This window comes from Helicoverpa zea, chromosome 30 (assembly GCF_022581195.2).
Source record: "Helicoverpa zea isolate HzStark_Cry1AcR chromosome 30, ilHelZeax1.1, whole genome shotgun sequence".
Taxonomy (NCBI): Eukaryota; Metazoa; Arthropoda; class Insecta; order Lepidoptera; family Noctuidae; genus Helicoverpa; species Helicoverpa zea.
Genome location: NC_061481.1, coordinates 5,979,481 through 6,002,107, shown reverse-complemented (window position 1 = coordinate 6,002,107; position 22,627 = coordinate 5,979,481). Strand labels below are relative to the sequence as shown.

Below are 22,627 nucleotides of genomic sequence, written 5' to 3'. Positions count from 1 at the left end.
AGAGTGTAACTTTCCAACAGTGAAAGAATTTTAAAATCAGTCCAGTAGTTTTGACTTTATCCATTGCAAAATTATTTTTTTTTTCATATATCTGTATATAGGATAGGTCTCCTATAAAAAATATACTATATCCCTTGGTCACGTTATCACACGTGAACGGCTGGACCGATTATGCTGAAAATTAAAAAGAAGGACATAGGTTTTTATTACCATCCGGCTACGGGAAGCAGTTATCTCTGGACGCGGGTGAAGCCGCGGGTGGAAGCTAGTATCAGTATATTTAAGATAGCTTTATGTTATAACTACGCACCTTTTTCTATAAACTTAGGTACTGATCAGTCTGACGGCAGAAATATTGATCAATCTATCAATCAAGAGAAGAGATACTTTTGTTTTTTTACGAGAACTTTTTTGGAATTGAATATATACATACTTAAATGAAAGATTCCTTTTTTGGGAAGTCGGTTAAAACTTAGGTATGTTAGCTAAAATTGCTACCAAAAAATATTTGACGTACTCGGTGCTTAAAAGTTTAGCTTAAACTGTCCCTTAAACCCCTTAGGATATAGGACAGTTTTAGTGCCGGGGCTGCGGGTTGTTCGCGCGAGTTACCGCGGCCCTGGCACATAAAAGGCCTACGACGGAACACGACGGTGTTTAGTCAGTAAGAGCACACTCCCTCACCGCTGCTAACCCACAGCGGGAGGGGTCATTTGATGATTTTTGACGTCGTTAAAAAAAAAAGTTTAAAAAGTTTTAGTCACTACCCAGATACGGGAAGCAGTTATCACGGAACGCGAGTGAAACCGCGGGCGGAAGTTAGTAAATTATAAAACAATCAAGATAGGTTCAATCACAAAAAAGTTCACTATTTAATCTCAAGGGACGGTATCACATAAACTTAAAGTTTATTAAACATTATCAATATTTCTGTCAATTGCAGAGAAAATTAAATAAAATAATAAATCACTTGTTTACGATTAAATAACAGAAAACAGAGCGATCGCACCGATACTCAGCTCTCAAAATAATAATATATCTAATTTAAAGCATCACTTTTCAAAAACTTTAATAGGCATGGTGAATGAAAAATAGTAATTAGTCCGTCTTTCAGATTACGCTAAAATAATGGACACGTATAATTTCTTTTCTCTTTCTCTCACAAAGAAATAACAACGAAGATACAACACGATTGAATTTTGTGTTACGTCATTTTGGAGTACAATTTTTATATCAACGTGACGTCCCAACCTTTCCAATCGAAGTGAATTTTTCGTGTTTTTTTTAATACGTGGCTAAATTTTTTTGGGTAATCTAAAAGACGGGGTAATTAGAATCATTATTTTCAACCCTGTCTCATCACGCCTATTATAACCAATAACCGGTGCACTCGCCCTATAAACTTTAAATATACGATTTTCAACAAATTATATACAGCTAAAGTAATAAGTACATATCTCAATACGTTCTGTTGCTATTTAAAATACTAACACTATAGTAGCTTTTTCTAATTTGTGGCAACACTAAATTTTGGTCTACAAAAACATTGCATGACGATGTGTAGCAAAAAAAATTGATAAAAAAAACTACATTAATGGATCTTTACAATAACAAAAAAAATACTTTTTGGTATAACAATGTTTTGACTGCCATCCCGAGTAGTAGGGTTCCTACAAAATAACTAAAATTAAAAATATAATTTCCAAATAATGTTAGGAATGTGAATTAGCTGCCAATAACAACAATCAGTCTTCAAATAATAATTTACAATTGCTGTTTAAAGGTACAATTGAATATTTGACACTACCATACAACATACCGTTTGTGAGCTGAGAAAAATCTTACCTAATTTGCCTTCTGCAAGTAAGTTTTGAATGACAACTGCCAACCGCACTTGCAGTGACTGCATTAAAATCGGCTGCACTGCCGCTTTGATCCAAAACGGTTTCATATAAACACATACAAACCAGCAGCGCAGCTGTTGACGTTTTCATGCAGTCGCGGTACTTGCAGTCGGCAGCTATCATTTAAAACGTAGGTACTTTTAGAAAACGTAAATCTTTAGAATACTCAATATGTACAAATAAAACACCACTGCGCGTGGCGTCACATGGTTAGTCAAATAAATCTTCTTGTTTTACCCGACTGCCAAGAACGGTATTTTAAAATATTATAAAAAAAAAAACATCAACAAAAAAATTACTGAGTGCTTAATATAACTTTTACGTGCACAATATCTAAGCAAAACTACGGGCAGAAGCTAGTATGTAAACATGTTTAACTAATTAATACTCTTACTATGCGGGATGGCAGTAAGTTTTTATATTTTATAGACTTTAGAATATATGCAAGTTGTGCGAAGCGGGGTCATATTACATAACTCTTTAACAATTATGGTTTCAATTTAATCTCATTTTCATTGCCTTGCAAACGAAACTAACAGCTCTTAAATAATAATAAAATAAATTACATATGTATATTTCTATAAATTTTGCCTAAGGATTGACTACATAATATTCGAAGAGCCAGTTACTAAACACGTATTTCAATAACCTATTGAATTTTGTCATTAGCTTCATACAAGTCAAATTCCTATCTCTAGTAAGCAAAAACCATAGACAGATAGATTATTGAAACGCCAGTCGATTGCAAGACACAGAAAATGTATTTCTAAAAGCGCATGGAAACGAAGGGATTTCGTACGTTAATCTACGTATACCTGTCTCTTTTACACCTACATAGTTATGTATAGTGCCATCACGCTCACACGTTGATTCCTTTCGTTCCGCGTGTGGATTTTATTTCTATTGCTGGACAGCATATTTAATGATGAAAACTTACTGTTAAGTGCCGTCGGCACCCATTACGGCCATTACATCACATTTTTCTAATAATAATTTATGTTTAAAAGTAAAAACCTAATTGATAGGTTCATCAATTGAATATCCACAACCTATAGGGTTAAACTATACGCTTAGATAAATCTCTTTATCAAATATTGTAACTGGTTTAAATGGTTCAACAGTCAAGGTAATACCTCAACGCTATGTCAGACACGGACGTCTCAGTCTAAAAAAGGAACATGGTTCCTCAGTAAGTATTAAAAGTCTGACAGAAAAACCCTTATTCAGAAGTTCAGGGGCACGATTCTCCTAATTTTACTTAAGCAACGTACGATTCACGTTCGACTCCGATCCAATCCCGACTCGATTACGATTGAAGCGTATGTGGCATTCCGCTATTTTTTCTTTGAAATAAACGTTTTTATCTTTTTCTGTCATTCAATAATGAATCATTTTATCTGCAAATGATTTACGATTGCAAAATGATTGTACAGCAAACTACCGTATAGACCAAAATCATCAAAATAGCAGACTGATCGCACACCAATCAAATGTCAATTGAATACGATTGGTCTTTTATTAGTAGCAGAATGCCCGATATGGTTAAAACTGCTATTGCGATTCGATTTCTATTCGATTTTGACATTAACTTAGGAGAATCGGGCCCCTGATCATGATTTTAACTATGTACCTAGTTTAGGTGCCGATGCGATATACGGGAGAGTTGTACATATACATATATGTGTGTATATATATAAAAGCATATGGAATGTGTGTGTACATAGTATTATGCGTAGTACGCGATAGGTCGCTGCTGTCGTCCTATTCGAGTCATGTTAGCACACAGTTCTTGATCTCTGTGAAAAAAAAAAACAATCTTATATTAGTTAATGAAAGAATCAGCAATGAAGAAGTACTCAATAGAATAGGGAGGAAGACAACTATTGCATAGCATAGATAACAGGAGAGGAAAAATGATAGGACACCTTATACGTCACGATGATTTTATCAAAAACATCGTGGAAGGGAAAGTCGAAGGAAAGAGATGAAGGGGTCGTCCAAGGTACAGCTACATCAAGCAAATTAAAGAGAAGGTGAAGGTTGTGACGTATAAGGAAGTTCACGAGTTGGCGCTAGATAGGCGTAAATGGAAACGGCTCACCGACAAGAGCTGGGCTCTTAAATTGAAGAAGAATATTAGTTAATTGAGCTAGTTGTTGAGGAAAGCTATCTATTAAGCTACTACATAAATTTATTACTACATAATTTCTAAGCTCAATCCCGCCTCAATATCAGCAACTTCTTGGTTCTAGCTTATGACTCTTTGACTGTCGGGTGACTGTCAAAGATGTCCAAATGACGGCTGGGACTCACGACTAACACGTGAAATCCGAAACACGAAGGAACTCTTTATTAGAAAATGGTCACTGGTAACCAATCCAAAACAAGTGTTTTGGATTTTGACTGTTATCTTATCGACGAAATTCGAACTCTACCACTAGCAAGACGATAGAAAATCAATTGTCCATTGTAAACAACAGGTTTAATTGCGGAAAGTCGTGGTGGCCTAGTGGGCAAAGAACCAACCTCTCGAGTATGAGGGCGCGGGTTCGATTCCAGGTCAGGCAAGTACCAATGCAACTTTTCTAAGTTTGTATGTACTTTCTAAGTATACCTTAGACACCAATGACTGTGTTTCGGATGACACGGTAAACTGTAGGTCCCGGCTGTCATTGAACATCCTTGACAGTCGTCACGGGTAGTCAGAAGCCAGTAAGTCTGACACCAGTCTAATCAAGGGGTATCCGGTTGCCCGGCTAACTGGGTTGAGGAGGTCAGATAAGCAGTCGCTTCTTGTAAAGCACTGGTACTCAGCTGCATCCGGTTAGACTGGAAGCCGACCCCAACATAGTTGGGAAAAGGCGCGGAGGATGATGATACAACAGGTTTAATTGATATTGTTACCTAATATCCCCCCATCCGCCGTTTCCCTTGACGAGCTTCTTGTTATGCTTGGCGCCGCCGGCGGTGACGGTCGCGCTGACTCGCGTCGGGAACAGGTACGGCTTGGCGTTCTGCAGTAGCTTCTGTACTTTACTGATCACTGTCGACGCGTTGCAGTTCGATTTCTTGTGGTGGAAACCGCTGGAAGATAAATGTATTTAATAAAATGCTCACTTAAGAAGTCGTGGTGGCCTAGCGGGTAAAGCACCAACCTCTCAACTCTTGTAAATGTTTGCACGCCGAATGGCAAAATATGGCAGAACTTGTTTATTTTATAACACCATTTACTTTGTACCCATATTTGCAAAATAAATATATCTTTATCTTTATCTCAAGTATGAGTATGGGTTTGATTTCGGGTCAGACATATACCAATGAAACTTTTCTAAGTTTGTTTGTACTTTCTAAGTATATCTTAGATACAAATAGTTGATTAAAAGTGATGGAAAATTGGATTATGGAGTCTGAAATCACCAACGCGAATTGAGCAAACGTGGTGATTTACGCTCAATCCTTCGCAGTGCGAGAGGAGGCTGCAGCCCAGCAGTGGGGCATTAAAAGGACTGATGCGGAAGCCCGTCATTTAAACAAATACAAATAGTTTACTGAAGAAAGTTTACTGAAATTATGAAATTAAAGAAACAAACAAAGAATAAAATACTCCTATTTACTACTTACCATTCTCCTATATGAAACACCCGTGGCCCCTTACACACGATGACCTTAAACTTTTCCCTCCCTGGCATGTTCTGTGACAGATGTAACAGCGAATAGTCCCAGTTGTAGTCATCGTACGCGCAGAACTGACTCTGCAGCGCCATTATGTGTCCCCAAACCGTTCTATTGAAGGCAAAACCCATGTTGTGCATACTAGAATGCCACGGCGTTATTTCCACCTAAAATCGTTATTTTTTCAATTAATACTTTTTATAATTTAGTAGCTTTCTTAAATGTCTGGAGTGGCAACATTTTTTTAATGTGTCAAATTATTCTATGGCCAAGAATAAATTAAAAAAAAAAGTGTCAAATTATGGCGGGAGTTTTGACTGATGTGAAATGTCAATCTTAGCGGTGACTTTGACAGTTAATAGAATTATGAATTAATGGTGGATTTGCATTTGCGAAAATTCTGTTTGTTCTATGAAAGTACGACTTATTGTTTCATTAACAAATGTTTAGTAAATAATTTGCAGCTTCAGATATTCTTAGGGTTCTCAAATATTTCGTCGTATGATATAATGCGATCAGATTCAGAGCTTTTGTGAATTCTTTCAGGGTCGAGATAACGAGGTTCATTATTTTAAATAGGTATTGCGAATGTAATCCCACCTTATTATAAAAAAGTAAGTAACTATAAGAAACTACATATTTACATTAATAAACTACTTATTAGCATTAACTCAATAAAGAAATACATACACAGGTATAATAGCATATTTACAATATTACAGCTATCATGCAAGTTAAATGCAAGGCAATTGAATATAAATACCTTTAGTAGAAGATATAAGTAATACAAGGTGTAGGTACCTACTTATTTGAAACGAAGAAATCGGTACATACTTTCATTTGGTCGGTAAGTAATAGTGTTTAGAGATTTTTTTAATGCCAAATCGAGATTTTAGAACCTTAAAGCGAAAAAAAGCAATTTTTTTCGCAATCGCTGATGGAGACATAAGGCCGGATTAATTACTTTGGACACAAAAATATAAAAAATTTAGATAGGTATATTATTAAATAGAGTAGAGTTCGGTTATATCGCGTTTCAAAGAGAATTCTTCAAAAGTCCAGAATGAAAACTATCCTGTGTCCTTTCTCAGGGTCAACTCTATCTCTGTACCAAATTTTATTAAAATCAGTTCAGTGGTTTAGACGTGAAAGCGTAACAGACAGACGGTAGTAGGTAGTAGGGAGGTAGTAGGGATTCGGGGTGCGGCTTCCAAAAATAATGAAAGGAAATCGGGACTTAAATGAAAGGACTTTTTCAGATTTCTACTTTGTCGTCTGTGACACTCGTTTACGCTTTCATTGATAAAAAATCGGGACTGTCTAGCAACGCTGGTAAGTAAACTAACTATAATCCGGTAAATGACTTTTTCTAAAGAACAACTGAAACTCTACAATAGAATGTCTAAATTAAAACAGATAGCCCTGTTTTAATTTAAACAACATAGCTTGCATTTTAGCGGATTCAAATAATACAAATATAAGTAAGTATGCAAGTACATGCTTAGGCAATTTCAAAACTAGGCGACTCAACCACTACTGAGCGCTCCCGAGCTCACGAATACAAACACAATGTGTATGTATTTACACACACAAGTGTGACTCACCCGCTTTCGTGAGATTACATAGCTATACAGGATTTCGGTCATTGATTTACAAAAAAACCCAAGATGCACACTCAACATCCCAAAACGACCTCACCAAATGAGCGCAACATTCAAAATTGTGCGCTCATTTGCTTTGTCCTAGCCGACCACTTCGGTCTTAACATTTAATTGCTTTAACTACAGTGCGTTGTAAAAACGACTTTAAACAATTCGCGTAAAGTTGAACTTGCAATAACGTGTGCTTGTACCTTACAGAAAGAGACAGAATTAGTGTTCGGGGACACTTTCGAGCGTTACTTTTATTCGAGACTGTGCATGTTGGGTTTTTGTATATCAATGATTTTGGTATGGTTAAGTCAGTTTATTTATCTAAGCGTAAGGTACGTTTTGAATGCTGGCTGCTGACTGCAACTGCCGACCGCACATACTTCGCTTCGATCCAAAACGGTTTCATATAAATACATACAAACCTTTTGTGTAGCTGCGGCCGACTTCATGCAGTCGCGGCATGTGCGGTCCTCAGCTAGCATTCAAGACGCACCTTAAGGTGTTAGAAAACTATGTAGATACAGTATTTTTATTTTAAAGTAATGTAAATAGGTACAGTACATGCTGGCTTCAACCACCACCTCATGCTAAAAGCTAAAAAGCGAGGCTATATTTAGCCTTTTTGTAATAGAAATAGTTCAAACAAAACGTAAAGTCAGCGGCCGATTTTTTGCTGACTCATTTTCAGCAAAGAACCGAAATGTGACCAATTATTTTTGTACATAGGAAGCCCTGTACTCGATTTGAACAGGCACAAACAATCATATTTGATAACTTAGTTTGAAAGTGAAGTGGGTCTAAAAATCAATGTAAATACGATAATAAAAATTGATAAATAATTTAAATCATTGTTTTAAGCAGTAGGTTATTTGTTTAACATGTATTTTTACTTTAATTGACTACTCAAATGCAGTATAGTCATAATATTATTTGCACTTGCTCATTTTCAGTCAAAACGTTTTATTTGAACCGCAAATTTAAGAAAATACAGTCTATAAAGATGCATTAAAATATAAAAAGCTTTTAAATATACAGAATTATACTTTGTACAAGCTAATAAACTCTTTTGCAAAAAAAGCGGGCACCTATCGTTGTCCTCAAAACTATGATTTCGCATAGGTGCCCGCTTTTTTTGCAAAAGAGTGTATAAAAACCAACAGTAACAAAATTAATTTTCTAACTGCCATACAAAGTACAAACATTAAATTGGAGACCATTTCTTTAAAACTTTAATACCATCTGTCTAACGGCCAGTTTTTTCATCAAAAGTTAAAGTTAAAGTAATGTCTAAAGTTAAAGTAACGGTCAAATTTGTTTTTTCAAGGCTAAAGTGACAGCAAAATTCATAGAAAAATTGAATTTAACCGTTACTTTAACTTTAGTCATTACTTTGACTTTTACTTTGGCTTTAACTTTTGATGAAGAAACTGGCTGTTAATGTCTGAAATTAGACCAGTATTGTTTGGCAGTGAAAAGTTAATTAAAATAGTATTACTACATAGCTACATATACTTAAATACAGTTCCTATATACAACATTCCATGTAGCCTGTTTCTTAAGGTTTTTGTACAAAGCTGGCATGCCAATAAGTTTCATACAGTACGCATTAGTACGAAGAATAAGCTTCATAAAGGGCGTAAGGCTCGACGTTTTGGCACTTTCAGGCGACGAATAAAAATATGTAAAACTTCGTGGATATGGAAATAAAGTTGAAAATTCAAAGTTGGCGATACAATTTTTTTGGTTTCAATACTAAAAAACTGTTTGAAAATCTCAATTTTATTTACATACTATTAAAAGCCAATCACCAACAGCCGTTTTTCTTTTTTTACTACAAAATTTTCGTGTAACTTTTCTATCCGAACTTCTATTGGGAATAAATTGTTTTAGGAATAGAAGTCTCAAATAGGTTTACAATTTATAATAAACAGTTAATTCCTTCAATGAGGCGTTTCTCTGATTAGTGAAAATAGGCCTAAATAATAAGTTTCATTATTTATCCGTCGCCTAAAAGTGCCTTCAATGGAGGCTACCGTTTTTTGTTTCACCAGATGGCGCAACTGTAGCGTGAGGTCTAAAACTATGGCAATCAAAGTTCGTATTATGCGCGCTAAAACTTATATCATATGTAATACAATAGAACTATAGTGTGAACGTATTGGCGATGCCACAGTGTTGCGCAGTGCCGTTTTGCTCGAAAAAGAAATGCGAACATAAGTTTCCGAAAGATTATAGTGTGTCAAAGCACTGACATTTATAGAACCCTGATCTGTATTTGCCAAAATTAATCTAAAGTATTGTTAAATATTCACAATATTAATTTAATTAGAAATATAAACCCTCGCGCGTAAACAAACAGTGGCATTTGACGTTTCGTAGACATCACGCTACACAAGCGCCTCTAGCGGCTATTTCATACGCGGTAGCCCTCATTGACGCCGGGTCTAACAGTCAATCTTCTATCTGCAGATTTCAGTAACCAACGAATCCATCCATCGTTCCACAATTAGAGATAGAACTTTGACACTAGCTTCATATAAATTACGTAATTAGATCGGTTATTGAAATCCACCGTAATCAGTAAGTATAAAGTAAAGTAAAACCTTTTGTGTAGCCGAGTATAGGTTGGGGTACACTTGAAAGTTCCATGTTGGTAGGTTTTCGGTTCGTTTCTTCCGTCTCTCTTCGTTGGCGGCCTTTACTTGCTGGATGTAGTTCAGATTTAGGTTCTTCTTCCTCTGTTCAATGTTAATATGGACAAATGACATATATTATGTTTACGAATGTACAGTCAACTTCAGGTCAGTGGTTGGTTCAACAGTTTTATAGGAAAATCGTACTTATTACTATTGAGTTAAGGTGCATGACAGTTACCACTGATGTGCAGTCTACTGTACTCAAAATAAACTGTCAGCCAGCCATCGTGCTAGTCGGCGGTATGTGCTGGTGATTTTAGTGATGATTTTAAATGGCAACATAAAATATAACTAAACTTCTTTCGCGATAAGATAATAGTGATGTAAGCTTGCGAAATTCAATCGATTCTTTTCTTTTATCGAATAGATTGTCAAAGAAAATGGAATCAGGATTATCAGTTTATTACAAGTTGGCCGCTTCTCTTTACGAATTTTGTCGATTAAGTATCTTATTTTTTATTTATTTAGCTTATTTACAATTAATATTTATTTAAAAAATGAATTAAAAAATCTATATTATTTTAAAGCATGGAAAACGATTTCTGGAAAATATTCGTGTCGAAAAAGAAGTATAGCTTACTGGGTACAGTGTCACCGCGTATTATGTGCACTTGACAGCTGACAATTTGACAATACATATTTTAATTAGTTCAAGGCCCGGTTGTTCGTACCTTACGGTAAAGTTAAAGTTAGAATTTGACCGATGTCAATTTTGACCACGGTTAATTTGACGTTTTTAGGCCCGGTTGTTCGAAGCTCGGTTACATCAAGGTTAGGGTTAAATTCTAGTTACAGTAAAATTAACAGGGTTTAAATTCAAAAAGCGTTCTTGAAGTACCAGTAAGTTTTACGAACGTAAAAATTTCATAATAAAAACGTCAAATTAACCGTGGTCAAAATTGACATCGGTCAAATTTTAACTTTAACTTTACCGTAACTTACGAACAACCGGGCCTTATTATGGTAACGTTGGTACTAACCTTATCACCATTGACATGGTACTGGTAGGTCTTGAGATAGGTACCCAGGGACAGTATCTCACATTGAGGACAGCTCTTGTCTGCCGTGGACTTCAGCAGAGAGAGGATGTGCAGAAAGTCTTCCGCTACGTAGTGATCTTCCTCTAAGAAGAGCACATAACCTGGGAATTGGAAAACAGATTGTTTAATACAGCAGAAATCGCCAAAGCGCAAGAAATGAAAGAGTAAATAAAGAAAGAAATACACAAAACAGAATTTTTAAATAGGCCCATTTTCAGAGCGCTGAAACTAAGAGACTTCGCCCGGTTCATACAGGCGATTTTGACGGCAAATAATAGCCAACCGTTATATGTATCAAAATAACGTTAAAAACCGCTCGAAAGTTTTATGCCCCTTGAAATGCGTAGCGCGTTTATGCTAGATGAAATAAGTGAGATAAAAAAACCGACCAAAAACACCCCAGTTTGAAGCGAACACATAAAAGTAGGTACCATACAAGATAACAAATAAATTGGGTCTACCTTTTAGACATTACTGACAACATTGGGTCAGTTTTCTTAAAAATACTGTTTAATATTTTCTTGAATTTTCAAAGCAAACAGTTGCGGTAAGAAAAGCGGACGTTTTTGTTCTTGGGCCTAAGTAAAAATTTACGGTCTTACTACAAAAACTTTAACTTTACACTTACGTTACGTTTTACACTTGTCTAAAAAAAATGTGGCTCCAAAATGAACCATATGTCAACGTCATAATTTGACATTTTTTTTGGACAAGTCTTAAACTGAAGTTAAAAAGTTTTTGTGGTAAGACGGTTTATGTTTAAAAAGTTCTAGAATATTCAAAGCCCTTTATATTCACCTGTATGTCCAGCAGTGCACTGCAGCTGGTTGAATATCCTATTGGCCTTCCACCACCAGTGGTGTTTAGTCTGCGTGTACTTCGCCTCGCGGTAGTGCCCGTGCAAGTCCGGGTATAACGCGTTGTTGCATTCTAGTTTAACTGCCCTGGAATATGTGACGTCACTTATTAGTAAACAGGAAAATACTGGCCTGTCATACCTACTGGCGAATCGTTCTGAAATATACTGGTCAGTGTAATATATGTTCGGAAATTATTTATTTATTTATTTATTTATTTAATACTTCTTGCACATATAGTACAATGGCGGACATAACGCCTAAGGCGTTCTCTACCAGTCTACCTTTGGGTGGCGGAGAGAAAGTGTTGGTAGGTGCAAACAGAACCGAAAAACTAGTATGAGACATAAACCTACATATATTAAAATACACAAATAAGTTAATAATAATATATATGTGTATATATAAATATGTACACTACATACAATACTAAAAAAAAACTAAAAAATTAGGCACGAGCCACCATTAATTTTGAAGTGAACTAAACGCATGCCTTTTTTTTAACGACGTCAAAGATCATCAAATGACCCCTCCCGCTGTGGGTTAGCAGCGGTGAGGGAGTGTCAGATTCTTACTGACTAAACACCGTCGTGTTCCGTCGTAGGCCTTTTATGCGGCCCACTAAACGCATGCCTCCATTAAGAATTGGGCGGGTGGCAGATCTTGCCAGATTTGTATTTTCAAACAAAGTGTGGCTGTACTTGGAAGGAACTCTTTAAAAACTTAAAGCTAATAACAAAAAAAAGGAACAAAACACCTTTAGGTAACAGCTGTAATAAAAAGAACGGTATTATTGACAATTTTCATCCAAAATTAATGAACAGTCGGAACGCTAGTGAAGCTAACAATATCGATATCTCTAGGATTCAATCTGTTTCTAAAACATTCATTATCCTACATAGTTCAAAAGATAAAGAATTTTTGAATTGATCACGGAGGTAAGATTTTATTAATATATTTATACTAGCTTCCGCCCGCGGCTTCGCCCGCGTAGAATTCGGTTATATCGCGTTTTCAAGAGAATTCTTCAAAAGTCCGGAATAAAAACTATCGTGTGTTCTTTTTCAAGGTCAACTCTATCTCTTTACCAAATTTTATTAAAATCAGTTCAGTGGTTTAGACGTTAAAGCGTAACAGACAGACAGACCGACAGAGTTACTTTCGCATTTATAATATTAGTAGGGATTCATATTGAAAATGTTTATTATATGTAGATAGATAGCTTACTGTTCAAACTTGGTGTCTCGGGGACAGTCGTTGGGGTCCATGCCCGGGAACTCGTGCGGGTGCGTCTGTATCGAGTACGGGTAGAATATCTGCATTACCTGCGAACATTACACTCAATATTTTACTTATATCCTCATTTTAATAATTATAGTTCGGCCATTCAGAGAATGCGTTCCTGACACGTCGCGATTGAACTGACGACGTAACTTTGCAATGGCGTTGCAGTTACGATAAAAATATTTTTGCTGGTTGTTTACCGTTTTAACAATTGAGGAGCATTAAAACAACATTATTATATCAATAATCAATGAATGTTATAATTTTGTGCCAAACTGAGTGTCAAATAACTTGGTAAACAATATTTTTCTAAATCTATACTGCGCTATTACAAGGTTATGTCAGCGGTTTATATTTTGTAGTGCTGTGCTAAAAATAACAGGCAAGTATCGTAATCTGTTCTTATACAGTTATAATATAAAATAATACGTTTTGATTTTCTTTTTAAGAATTGGAAAATAATGGACTATAAGACTTAATTATAACTTTTATGAAAAATAAAAATAAAACTATGACCAAACCGCATTTTTATACTTAGATTAAAAATGGTAACCCCAAATGGCGTTATGGGCCGCCATTTTGTGACGCTAAAACAGTCGTCCGTTGTCGTTTCGTGCGCATAGACCACGTTTTTCAAGTGTTTTCGATCTGTTTTTATTTGATTACCCGGCTTTTGTTAGACCGAGATATCAGGATTGATTCTGTTATTGATAATAATATAATTATACATGTAGGCGAAGATGATGATGAAGACACCACCTCCTCAAGCAAATCGGAGTCTGATTAATATTCTGTTCGCACATTCAATTCAATGTACTTGTAACAAAGAATAAATAAAACAATTTTATTATATGAATATTACCTTTTTTTGGTTTCCACTTAAATAACTAAAATATAAAACAAATGATTCCGCCAATTTAAAACGAAAATAATCTTAAAATAATGCGGCGGTTCATTTTGAAGGAACGGTAACGAACTCAGTGTTATGTTGTGCCCATCACTAGTCGTGACTAACTGATAGGTGTCAGGAACGCATTCTCTGAACGGCCGAAGTTATAGGGTTACAATATTTAGGGTTCCGTACCCAAAAGGTAAAACGTAACCCTATCGTTTTCGCTCCTCTGTCCGTCCGTCCGTCTGTCACCAGGCTGTATCTCATGAACCGTCATAGTTAGAGGGTTGCAATTTTCACAGATGATGTATTTTTGTTGCCGTTATAATAACAAATACTGAACACTAGAATAGAATAAATATTTTAGGGGGCTCCCATACAACAAACGTGATTTTTTTGCTCATTTTTGCTCTGGTACGGAACCCTTCGTGCGCGAGTCGGATTCGCACTTGGCCGGTTTTTTTTTATCTATTGAGATAATTGACATAATATAGAATCTATGTGTTTCTTATTGGACTACTAGTTCCCACTAGCGGTTACATCCATTTCTTAACGAAATTGCTTCTCGCACCAATAGTAACTTATATGCGTTATTGACAAGTTTCTTCAAAATCCTTGCGGCCTAAACACGCGTCTAAAACTAACATACACACACACAGACAAATCGCCTTTAAAACTTTAGTGTGGAAATAGTCTTGAATGTAATAGTTGTGTGTACAGTAGACTGCACAGTAGTGGTAACTGTCATGCACCTTAACTCAATAGTAATAAGTACGATTTTCCTATAAAACTGTTACCACTGACCTGAAGTTGACTGTGCACTAAAAGTAAATTATTTTTTAAACTACTTTCCAATAAAGAGGAGTTTCTTAATTCGGACGGCAGTGTTTTGAAGCGCCAAGTAACTAGAGGAACCCAAAACAATCCCGATCGATCATACACAACACATACCTTAGTAAAGTCGATGCTTCTCACTAGATTATTAATCTCCTCGTCATAATAATCGTGTGAGAATATGAGAAGAGTTCTGTCGATCTCCTTCGCTTGAGCCAACGAGACTATGAGGTGACGGAGGTACGTTAGCCGAGTGTGAACCTGCAAGTAATAGACGTTCTTATTATTTAAAGCCAGTAAGTCTGACACCAGTCTAACCAAGGTGTATTGGGTTGCCCGGGTAACTGGGGTGAGGAGGTCAGATAGGCAGTCGCTTCTTGTAAAGCACTGGTACTCAGCTACATCCGGATTAGACTGGAAGCCGACCCCAACATAGTTGGGAAAAAGGCTCGGAGGATGATGATGATGATTATTTAAAGGAGCGGCAGGAGGTAGAAGTTAGTTTATTAAAGAGAGGAGCTCGTTTGTATGAAGTTAAATAACTTCCAACTGTCCAACGTCCCGTAGGATTTATTCCGCGCATTTGGATAAAATATACAAAGATTTTTTAATTGGTCCAGAAGTTCCTGAAATAAGCGCGTACAAACAAAGAAACTCTTTAGATGTAAAAAAGTAGGATGATTGGTAACTATTTGCTATCTATAATTCTGTATAATAACTATCGACAAACAATATAATAAGAAACATTATCGTATAATATGTGCATAGTATGTGTCACATGGTGGCAGATATGTAAAAATACGGGAGATAAAATCTAAAGACGTTCGTGACCACAACGAAAAACTTTTTCCCAAACCTCTTTATAAAAAAACCCTGACTTATCAAACTGACAAATCTGTCAAATCAAATAATCAAATCAATACAATTATTTCAAAGCAACGTTATTATTTAGAAATCTTTATTTTTATTATTATTTCGTCAAAACAAAATGATGGAAGAAGACGAAGAAACCAGTTTAATAATCGTAAGTTTTCGTATTAGAGTTACGCGTAACTTGACGTAACCTTTAAAATATTTTACGTATACGTAATCTCAATTCAAATAAATTAATAGTTTGTAAAACACTATATAGAAAAACCCACTATTGTAAATACATATAAAATTCAATACAAGTCTTCTATAAAGTCTAAACACAGCTATGATACGATGTTCCATCATGAAGTTCCAGTTCATATCTCCCGGCTCCATCATCAGATCAGTTCGTCAGTACCATATTATTGTATTGTCATCAGAACTACATACAGGTTACAATTTTCATGACGCCACGATCCTTGGAAGATGTTTAAATTAGTTATCTTAGATGTCATTACATAGTTACATAGGTACAGGTCGACCTAATAAAAGCGTGTTTAACCAAAGTTGATAGTTTTTCCTTTCAAAACCATAAATGCGTCCATGGATGTGTGACCATTCATTTGATAGGCTCAAGAGTTGAGTTACAACCATACGGGTCAATTGATCATAAGGTTAAACAATGCTTAGCGTGCTCCGTGGATGGGTGACCATCTTGTCATGACGAATTCATCATTTGTACATCTTTGGCAGTCGTTACGAGAAGTTAGAAGACAGGAATTTTGTCTGTCAGTCTAATCAAGGGGCTACCCAAATAAATATAAAAGACTAAAGTTATTTATTCTAAGAAGGCAGAAAATCAGCACTTTTTGAAGGCAGCCCGTCTCTACTTCCTACGTGTTTTTGCTAGGAAGAAGAAGTAGTAGAACCAAACTCCCCAGCAACACAATTCTATCCGTTCGGATTCCAGAACCGTTGCTATACAAAATTTTCAAAACATACAAATATTGTAGAGATGTGATTGCGTTTAAATCTTAGCCGAATCTGGTTTGAGAAGCCGTCCCCAAAATGATGATAAAAATGTTCGTCTTCTAGTGCCGGACGAAATCCGATTTACCAGCGAGGCGTCGACCGAAGAGAATAAAGATTCCACGCCGCGCCTTGTCCGTGGCGATACCAGAGCCCAAGATCATGGTCATGACTGCCGGAATAAAGCCCGTTCCTATGTAAGGAGGTTACTTATGTTACCATCGCGAAGTTCTATACCTCTTTCTCTCTGTACTCGTTTCTTGAGCGTCTTCAATTTGGTCACGAAGGGTCACAACTGCTACTGGTCTATGTCCTTTCTTAGGATGCTTAATTTATTAAAACAGGTCAGTCGTTTTGGCGTGAAACAGCAGGGCAGAGATGCTTTCGCATTTATAAATAAATAGACGATAATTCTAAATTATGGATCTTCGATCGAAATGATGAATTATGTTTCCAACTTTTCCTAAAATGATGCGGAAGTTTTGATGAAAATCTAACGTCCTCTTCAGTCCACTTTATCTGTCTTTCTAATAACTACACACTGTTTCTTGTGGTTTCACTCGCGTTTCGTCTGGACTTTCGACCGTACACAATATAACCGAAGAGCTTTCCAACAGTGAAAGGATTTTCAAATCGTAGATTTTCAAATTCAATATTTTTGGAGCCTTTACGGTAGGGTAAAATTTCCCTCGTAGTAAGCAATTGTTTTGAAAACTTCCAGTAAGCTGCGACAATGTCTAATATCGCCCTTGACACTGTATGAGCTGAGTGCTGCCGTGGTGGACAGCTTGGACTACCCTGACGCGTTCAAGTGGACGGAGACCGATGTCGCCAAGTGGATGGTGAACGTCGTCGGCTTGCCGCAGTATAGGGTGCGTATCACTGTTAATATTTCATTTTGTACAACGTAGTACAGGACTTAGAATGAAGTAGGTACAAGAAGAGGAGTGCTTAAGTTAATTTCGCAATACTCTTCTTCTTCTTCTTCCTGCCCTGCTCCCAATTTTATTTGGGGTCGGCGCAATATGTCATTCTCTTCCATTTTCCCCTGTCACTCGTCATACTGACACTCGCTCCCTTCCTATTCATGTCTTCTTTCAGGCAATCCATCCATCTTTTCTTTGGTCTCCCTCTTCCTCTCCATCCATCTACATTCATACTTAGCACACACTATGTCAATTTCCCAATACTGAAGTTGAGACATTTTGACGCCTCCCGCAAAAGCTGTAGAGTTGAGTTTTTTTTTTTTTTCATGTATAGCTTCTCGACAATATTTGTACGAACCAAATGTGTGAGGATACAAAATGTCCGCGAAACTGCAACAGTGGATTCGCGCAACTGTGTAACATTTATGGTAAAATATCTTACATATGGAACCCTGGATACTTATCAAGCCCTCACAGGTGTAAACAAAGCTGTGAAGGGTTGAAAGGACAATGCCAGGGTCTGGGCTCAAAGTTTGCCCAGCAGTGGGAGTAGTTCCAGCTGGTTCCATAGTGCACTCTGAACACGAAATCCAAATATTTTTGAAATCGGTTCCAGAGGTCCCGAAAAAAACCGGTTCAAATGTTATCCATAGATAGTCACTTAACAAAGCCTGAGCCATTTGCCCAGTAGTGAAAGTGGTCGACATAGGTTCTTTACTGCACTGTTAACACGAAATCCAAATATTTTGGAAATAGGTCCCAGAGGTCCCGAGAAAAACCGGTTCTAATGTTAAACTTGAACAGTCACTTTATGAAGCCCATGCCATTTGCGCAGAAGTGGGAATGGTTAGAATAGGTTCTTTACTTCACTGTCAACACGAAATCTAAATATTTTGGAAATCGGTCCTAGAGGTCCCGAGAAAAACCGGTTCTAATGTTAAACTTGAACAGTCACTTTATGAAGCCCAAGCCATTTGCGCAGAAGTGGGAATGGTTAGAATAGGTTTTTTACTTCACTGTCAACACGAAATCTAAATATTTTGGAAATCGGTCCCAGAGGTCCCGAGAAAAACCGGTTCTAATGTTAAACTTGAACAGTCACTTTATAAAGCCCAAGCCATTTGCCCAGTAGTGGAAATTGTTAAAATAGGTTCCTTACTTCACTCTTAACACGGAATCTAAATATTTTTGGAATCAGTCCTAGAGGTCCCGAGAAAAACCGGTTCAAATGTTAGCCAGCCATTGTTAGCAAGCTATTTTAAGCAGCCACAAACCTAACAACCTCTTTTCTTGAAATAACATTCAGATAGTTAGTGGTTTCACTGTTAAGAGGTTAAAAAAAACAGCAATAGACGTTTAAAGGTAATGGTTGTCTCTATCTACCACAATCAGTCCTAAGTTCGTGTAGCGTCATGCAATATAATATCCGTAATGGCAATGGAAAAATCTTATCAAGACGAATAAAATAAGCTCGAACACGAGGTAGTAAATAGATACCGTTGAGGAGTTCCCTCGTCTCACTGTTGTCTCCATCGTCAGGTCAGGTCTTAACCTCCACAGTTTTGTGGTGTCGGAGACATATACCCGAATGACAAGTTTTTATTCGATATGTGCTTACAATTTCCGAGAGTTCCCTATTGTTTTAAGATTTCTATCACCAGACCCTGGACCGAATAACAAAAGAACCATTTGGAAAGTAAATCCTTTCAAACAATAAAATGATTGTTTAAATCGGTTGGTAAACGACGGAGTTATGCACGTACTTACATAAAAAGAATACAAACGAACTGAGAAACTTCTCCAAGTTTTGAAGTCGGTAAAAAAAAAATCTCGTTCAATATCTCGTATTTGTCGATTAATATTATAATGCATTTCAATTAAGGTAATAAAAGTGGAATAGTTAAGAGTTCGTAAGCATATTTTTTGTAATAGTTAAGAGTCAACCCAGTTTTTCTCAGGACTCCTGGGATAGATTTCGAAATATTTCGGTCTGGGACCTATTATAAGCCTATGGAATATAATACACTATGCAGTTACTGTGGGCAACTCTTGAGCCCAATTTCCATACAAACAATAGCATTGTCCTTTAAAAGTAGTTCGTAATAATATGTACATTTTTAAAAACAATAGTTTTATGTATTTCAGAGATGTATTTTCGCTAACAAAATCAATGGCAAAAGACTGCTGCGAATGGAACTGCCGTCGTCTCTGCCTGACATCAACATACACGACTACGCTCATATTGCAGTAAGTTATATGAGTACACAATAGATTTTCAACTTTATCTCTTTAGAATAAGGTTCAATGTTGACTGGGATTTGAGAGATTGGAGTAGTTTGATGTACTGTAGAATGCACATCAGTGGTAACTGTCATGCACCTTAACTCAATAGTAATAAGTACGATTTTCCTATAAAACTGTTACCACTGACCTGAAGTTGACTGTACTGGTGTCTGTTCAAAACATTATCGTACAAACAAGTTATACTCTGTCTCTCTAGTTATAAGTGAGTGCTAAGGATGGTATGCCTAAAAGATGACATGAATAAGAAGGGAGTGAGTGTCAGTATGACGAGTGACAGGGAGGAATGGAAGCAGAAAACATATAGCGCCGACACCAAATAAAATTGGGGAAAGGACAGGAAGAAGAAGACACAAGTTATACTTGTCATGAAGAATACAATATAACTTCGAAACCAGTTTTGTTGAAATAAGCTTTTTAATGAATGAATAACTTTCAGAAAATAACCGCAGAAGTAAGAAAGCTATATGTGACCGACTTCATTCGTTTCTCGCGGAGCATCGGCTTGCCGTTTCGGAAGCCGCTCACGCACTGCACGTGGTTCAAAGCCAGGACCGGCATGCAGTGGGGGATACGACAGAATTGGACCAGGTGACGAGACTTTGATGTCACTAGTTGCATCATCATATCCCGACCCTTTTCCCAACTATGTTGGGGTCGGCTTCCAGTCTAACCGGATGCAGCTGAATACCAGCGTTTTACGAGGAGCGACTGCCCTATCTGACCTCCTCAACCCAGTTACCCGGGCAACCCAATACCCCTAGATAAGACTGGTGTTAGACCAGATGCATCATTTACTAAAATTGTTTTAGAATTTGTTTTGTTTTACAGGAGTGACATACTACGATGGATGCAAATTTTGAATCCGAAACCGTTGTACCTAGACCACTGGGATTTAGTATGGTAAATCATTATTTGTACTAATATCGAGTTTAAAACAAAATTGTTCGAGCATGAAAGTTGCAGTTTCACGGATTTCAGAAATGTTCACGCGCGTTCTTACTGTTTGCTAGAGCCAGTACACCAGAAGATTTCACATTTGTGTCCGTCACTTGTTTCTTTTCAACATGATTTTATTAGGTCGACCTGTATGTAACTATGTAATGGAATCTATGGTAACTAATTTAACCATCTTCCAAAGATCGTAGCGTCATGAATATTGTCAGCTGTTTGTAGTTCTGATGACAATACAATAATATGGTACTGTCGAACTAAATCTGATGGATGGAGCCGGAAGATATGAACTGAAACTTCATGATGGAACATGGTATCATAGCTGCGTTGGCATTTGTTAGAAAAGTCTTGTAATACTTACCTATTTACATATATTTTATAAAAGCGTGTTTTTTATTTTCCCTTTCATAACTAACGTCACATGTCCTCAGGTATCAGAAGGCAGATTTTCCAAAGACCATGTTCGCAAGAATACCGCGGGCTCCGCCGCGTGAAGTGCTACCTCACTATGAACCCCCTGAGGAGTTCTGCAATGAGTACCTGGTAAGCCCTCTGAAGTTTTATATACACCATCATAGATTTAGGAACCCACTACCGTTTATTAGATTGGCAATGCTTTATAGAACTATGTGTTCAGAAAATGGACACCTTAGGGGCCTGTAGTGACCCCGTATGTCATCATCTGTTTAGCCTTTTCCCTAACTATGTTGGAGTCGGCTTCCAGTTTTACCGGCTGCAGCAGCATACCAGTGTTTTACATGGAACGATTGCCTATCTGACCTCCGCCACCCAGTTACATGGGCAACCCAATATACTTTCGTAAGACTGGTTGTCAGATTTCTTGGACTCTGACTACACGTAACGACTGCCACAGAAGTTCAAATGACAGCCGGGACCTACAGTTTATCGTGCTTTCCAAAACACTGATAATGGACAAGACTATATGAAGTACGAGACCAAAAAATCTTACTTACGGACTATCGGCGGACTTCAATAACCTATCTATCGGTTGGTATGCCTGCTAGAGATAGAAAATTGACATAACTTTTATGAGGCTAATGTCAATATTGCATCAAATCAACCGGTACAGTTAATTGGGTCCTGTTGGGTCGTACTGACTCAAAGCTTGAACGGACACAATTAAGACCTCCATTTAATTCACAGACCCCTCGAAGATTCAGACTGCAAGCAAACATTCCAGAAGACGCCCAACTCATCTGGATGGAGCATAGACCAGGCTCACCGAACAGAAAGGAGCCCCTAACTAAAGAGGAAAAAAAGGCGTTGAAAAAACAACAAAGTATTAAGCCCAAAGATTCTCGACTGATTCCTAAGAGACCCTGCTTGACCGGACTGTCTGGCAAGGACTTAATACTGGCTAGAAGGAAGATGCCCAAACCTAAGTTTTTGAGCGGTTTTAAGTGAGAAGGTGGTAAGTATTATGGAGGCTGGTGATATTGTATTAGGTAGTAATTTACAAGTTTAATAAAGTTTTAGAAATAATGTGGGTGTTTTATTTTCTAGACAGTTTATAATTTTGATACTCGATTTTTTAGGGTTCCGTACATCCGTCCATCCGTTCATCCGTTTGTCACCAGGCTGTATCTCATGAACCGTGATAGTTAGAGAGTTGAAATTTTCACAGATGATGTATTTCTGTTGCCGCTATAACAAAAATACTGAAAACTAGAATAAAATAAATATTTCGGGGGGCTCCCATACAACAAACGTGAT

General features: G+C 37.0%; 2 protein-coding genes across 9 annotated transcripts in view; one reads left to right on the top strand and one right to left on the bottom strand.

Moving 5' to 3' along the window:
* Positions 1–3,500: 3,500 nt before the first annotated feature.
* The window catches only part of LOC124644581 (alpha-1,6-mannosyl-glycoprotein 2-beta-N-acetylglucosaminyltransferase-like), a 78,195-nt gene continuing 59,068 nt past the window's right edge, over positions 3,501–22,627 (bottom strand). For 2 of the 5 annotated variants that reach the window (XM_047184047.1, XM_047184050.1), the window contains 8 exons: positions 14,949–15,092; positions 13,049–13,146; positions 11,763–11,908; positions 10,905–11,065; positions 9,832–9,966; positions 5,526–5,743; positions 4,809–4,988; positions 3,501–3,700 (listed from right to left, as the gene is read on the bottom strand). In XM_047184047.1, the coding sequence (XP_047040003.1) occupies positions 3,631–3,700; positions 4,809–4,988; positions 5,526–5,743; positions 9,832–9,966; positions 10,905–11,065; positions 11,763–11,908; positions 13,049–13,146; positions 14,949–15,092 (1,152 nt within the window). In that variant the 3' untranslated portion in view covers positions 3,501–3,630. The remainder of the gene's footprint in view (positions 3,701–4,808; positions 4,989–5,525; positions 5,744–9,831; positions 9,967–10,904; positions 11,066–11,762; positions 11,909–13,048; positions 13,147–14,948; positions 15,093–22,627) is intronic. The other 3 variants (XM_047184048.1, XM_047184049.1, XM_047184051.1) reach the window with 3 other exon arrangements.
* LOC124644583 lies at positions 5,943–22,396 on the top strand. 4 transcript variants are annotated; one of them, XM_047184056.1, is made up of 7 exons: positions 5,943–6,190; positions 17,434–17,584; positions 19,784–19,885; positions 20,379–20,530; positions 20,771–20,842; positions 21,325–21,436; positions 22,058–22,396. In XM_047184056.1, the coding sequence occupies exons 2-7, from the start codon at positions 17,552–17,554 to the stop codon at positions 22,316–22,318; spliced, it is 732 nt and encodes a 243-aa protein (XP_047040012.1). In that variant the 5' UTR covers positions 5,943–6,190; positions 17,434–17,551; the 3' UTR covers positions 22,319–22,396. The 4 variants fall into 4 exon arrangements, with proteins under 4 accessions (XP_047040012.1, XP_047040009.1, XP_047040010.1 ...); XM_047184053.1 differs by lacking the exon at positions 5,943–6,190 and adding an exon at positions 6,305–6,423; XM_047184054.1 differs by lacking the exon at positions 5,943–6,190 and adding an exon at positions 6,827–6,908.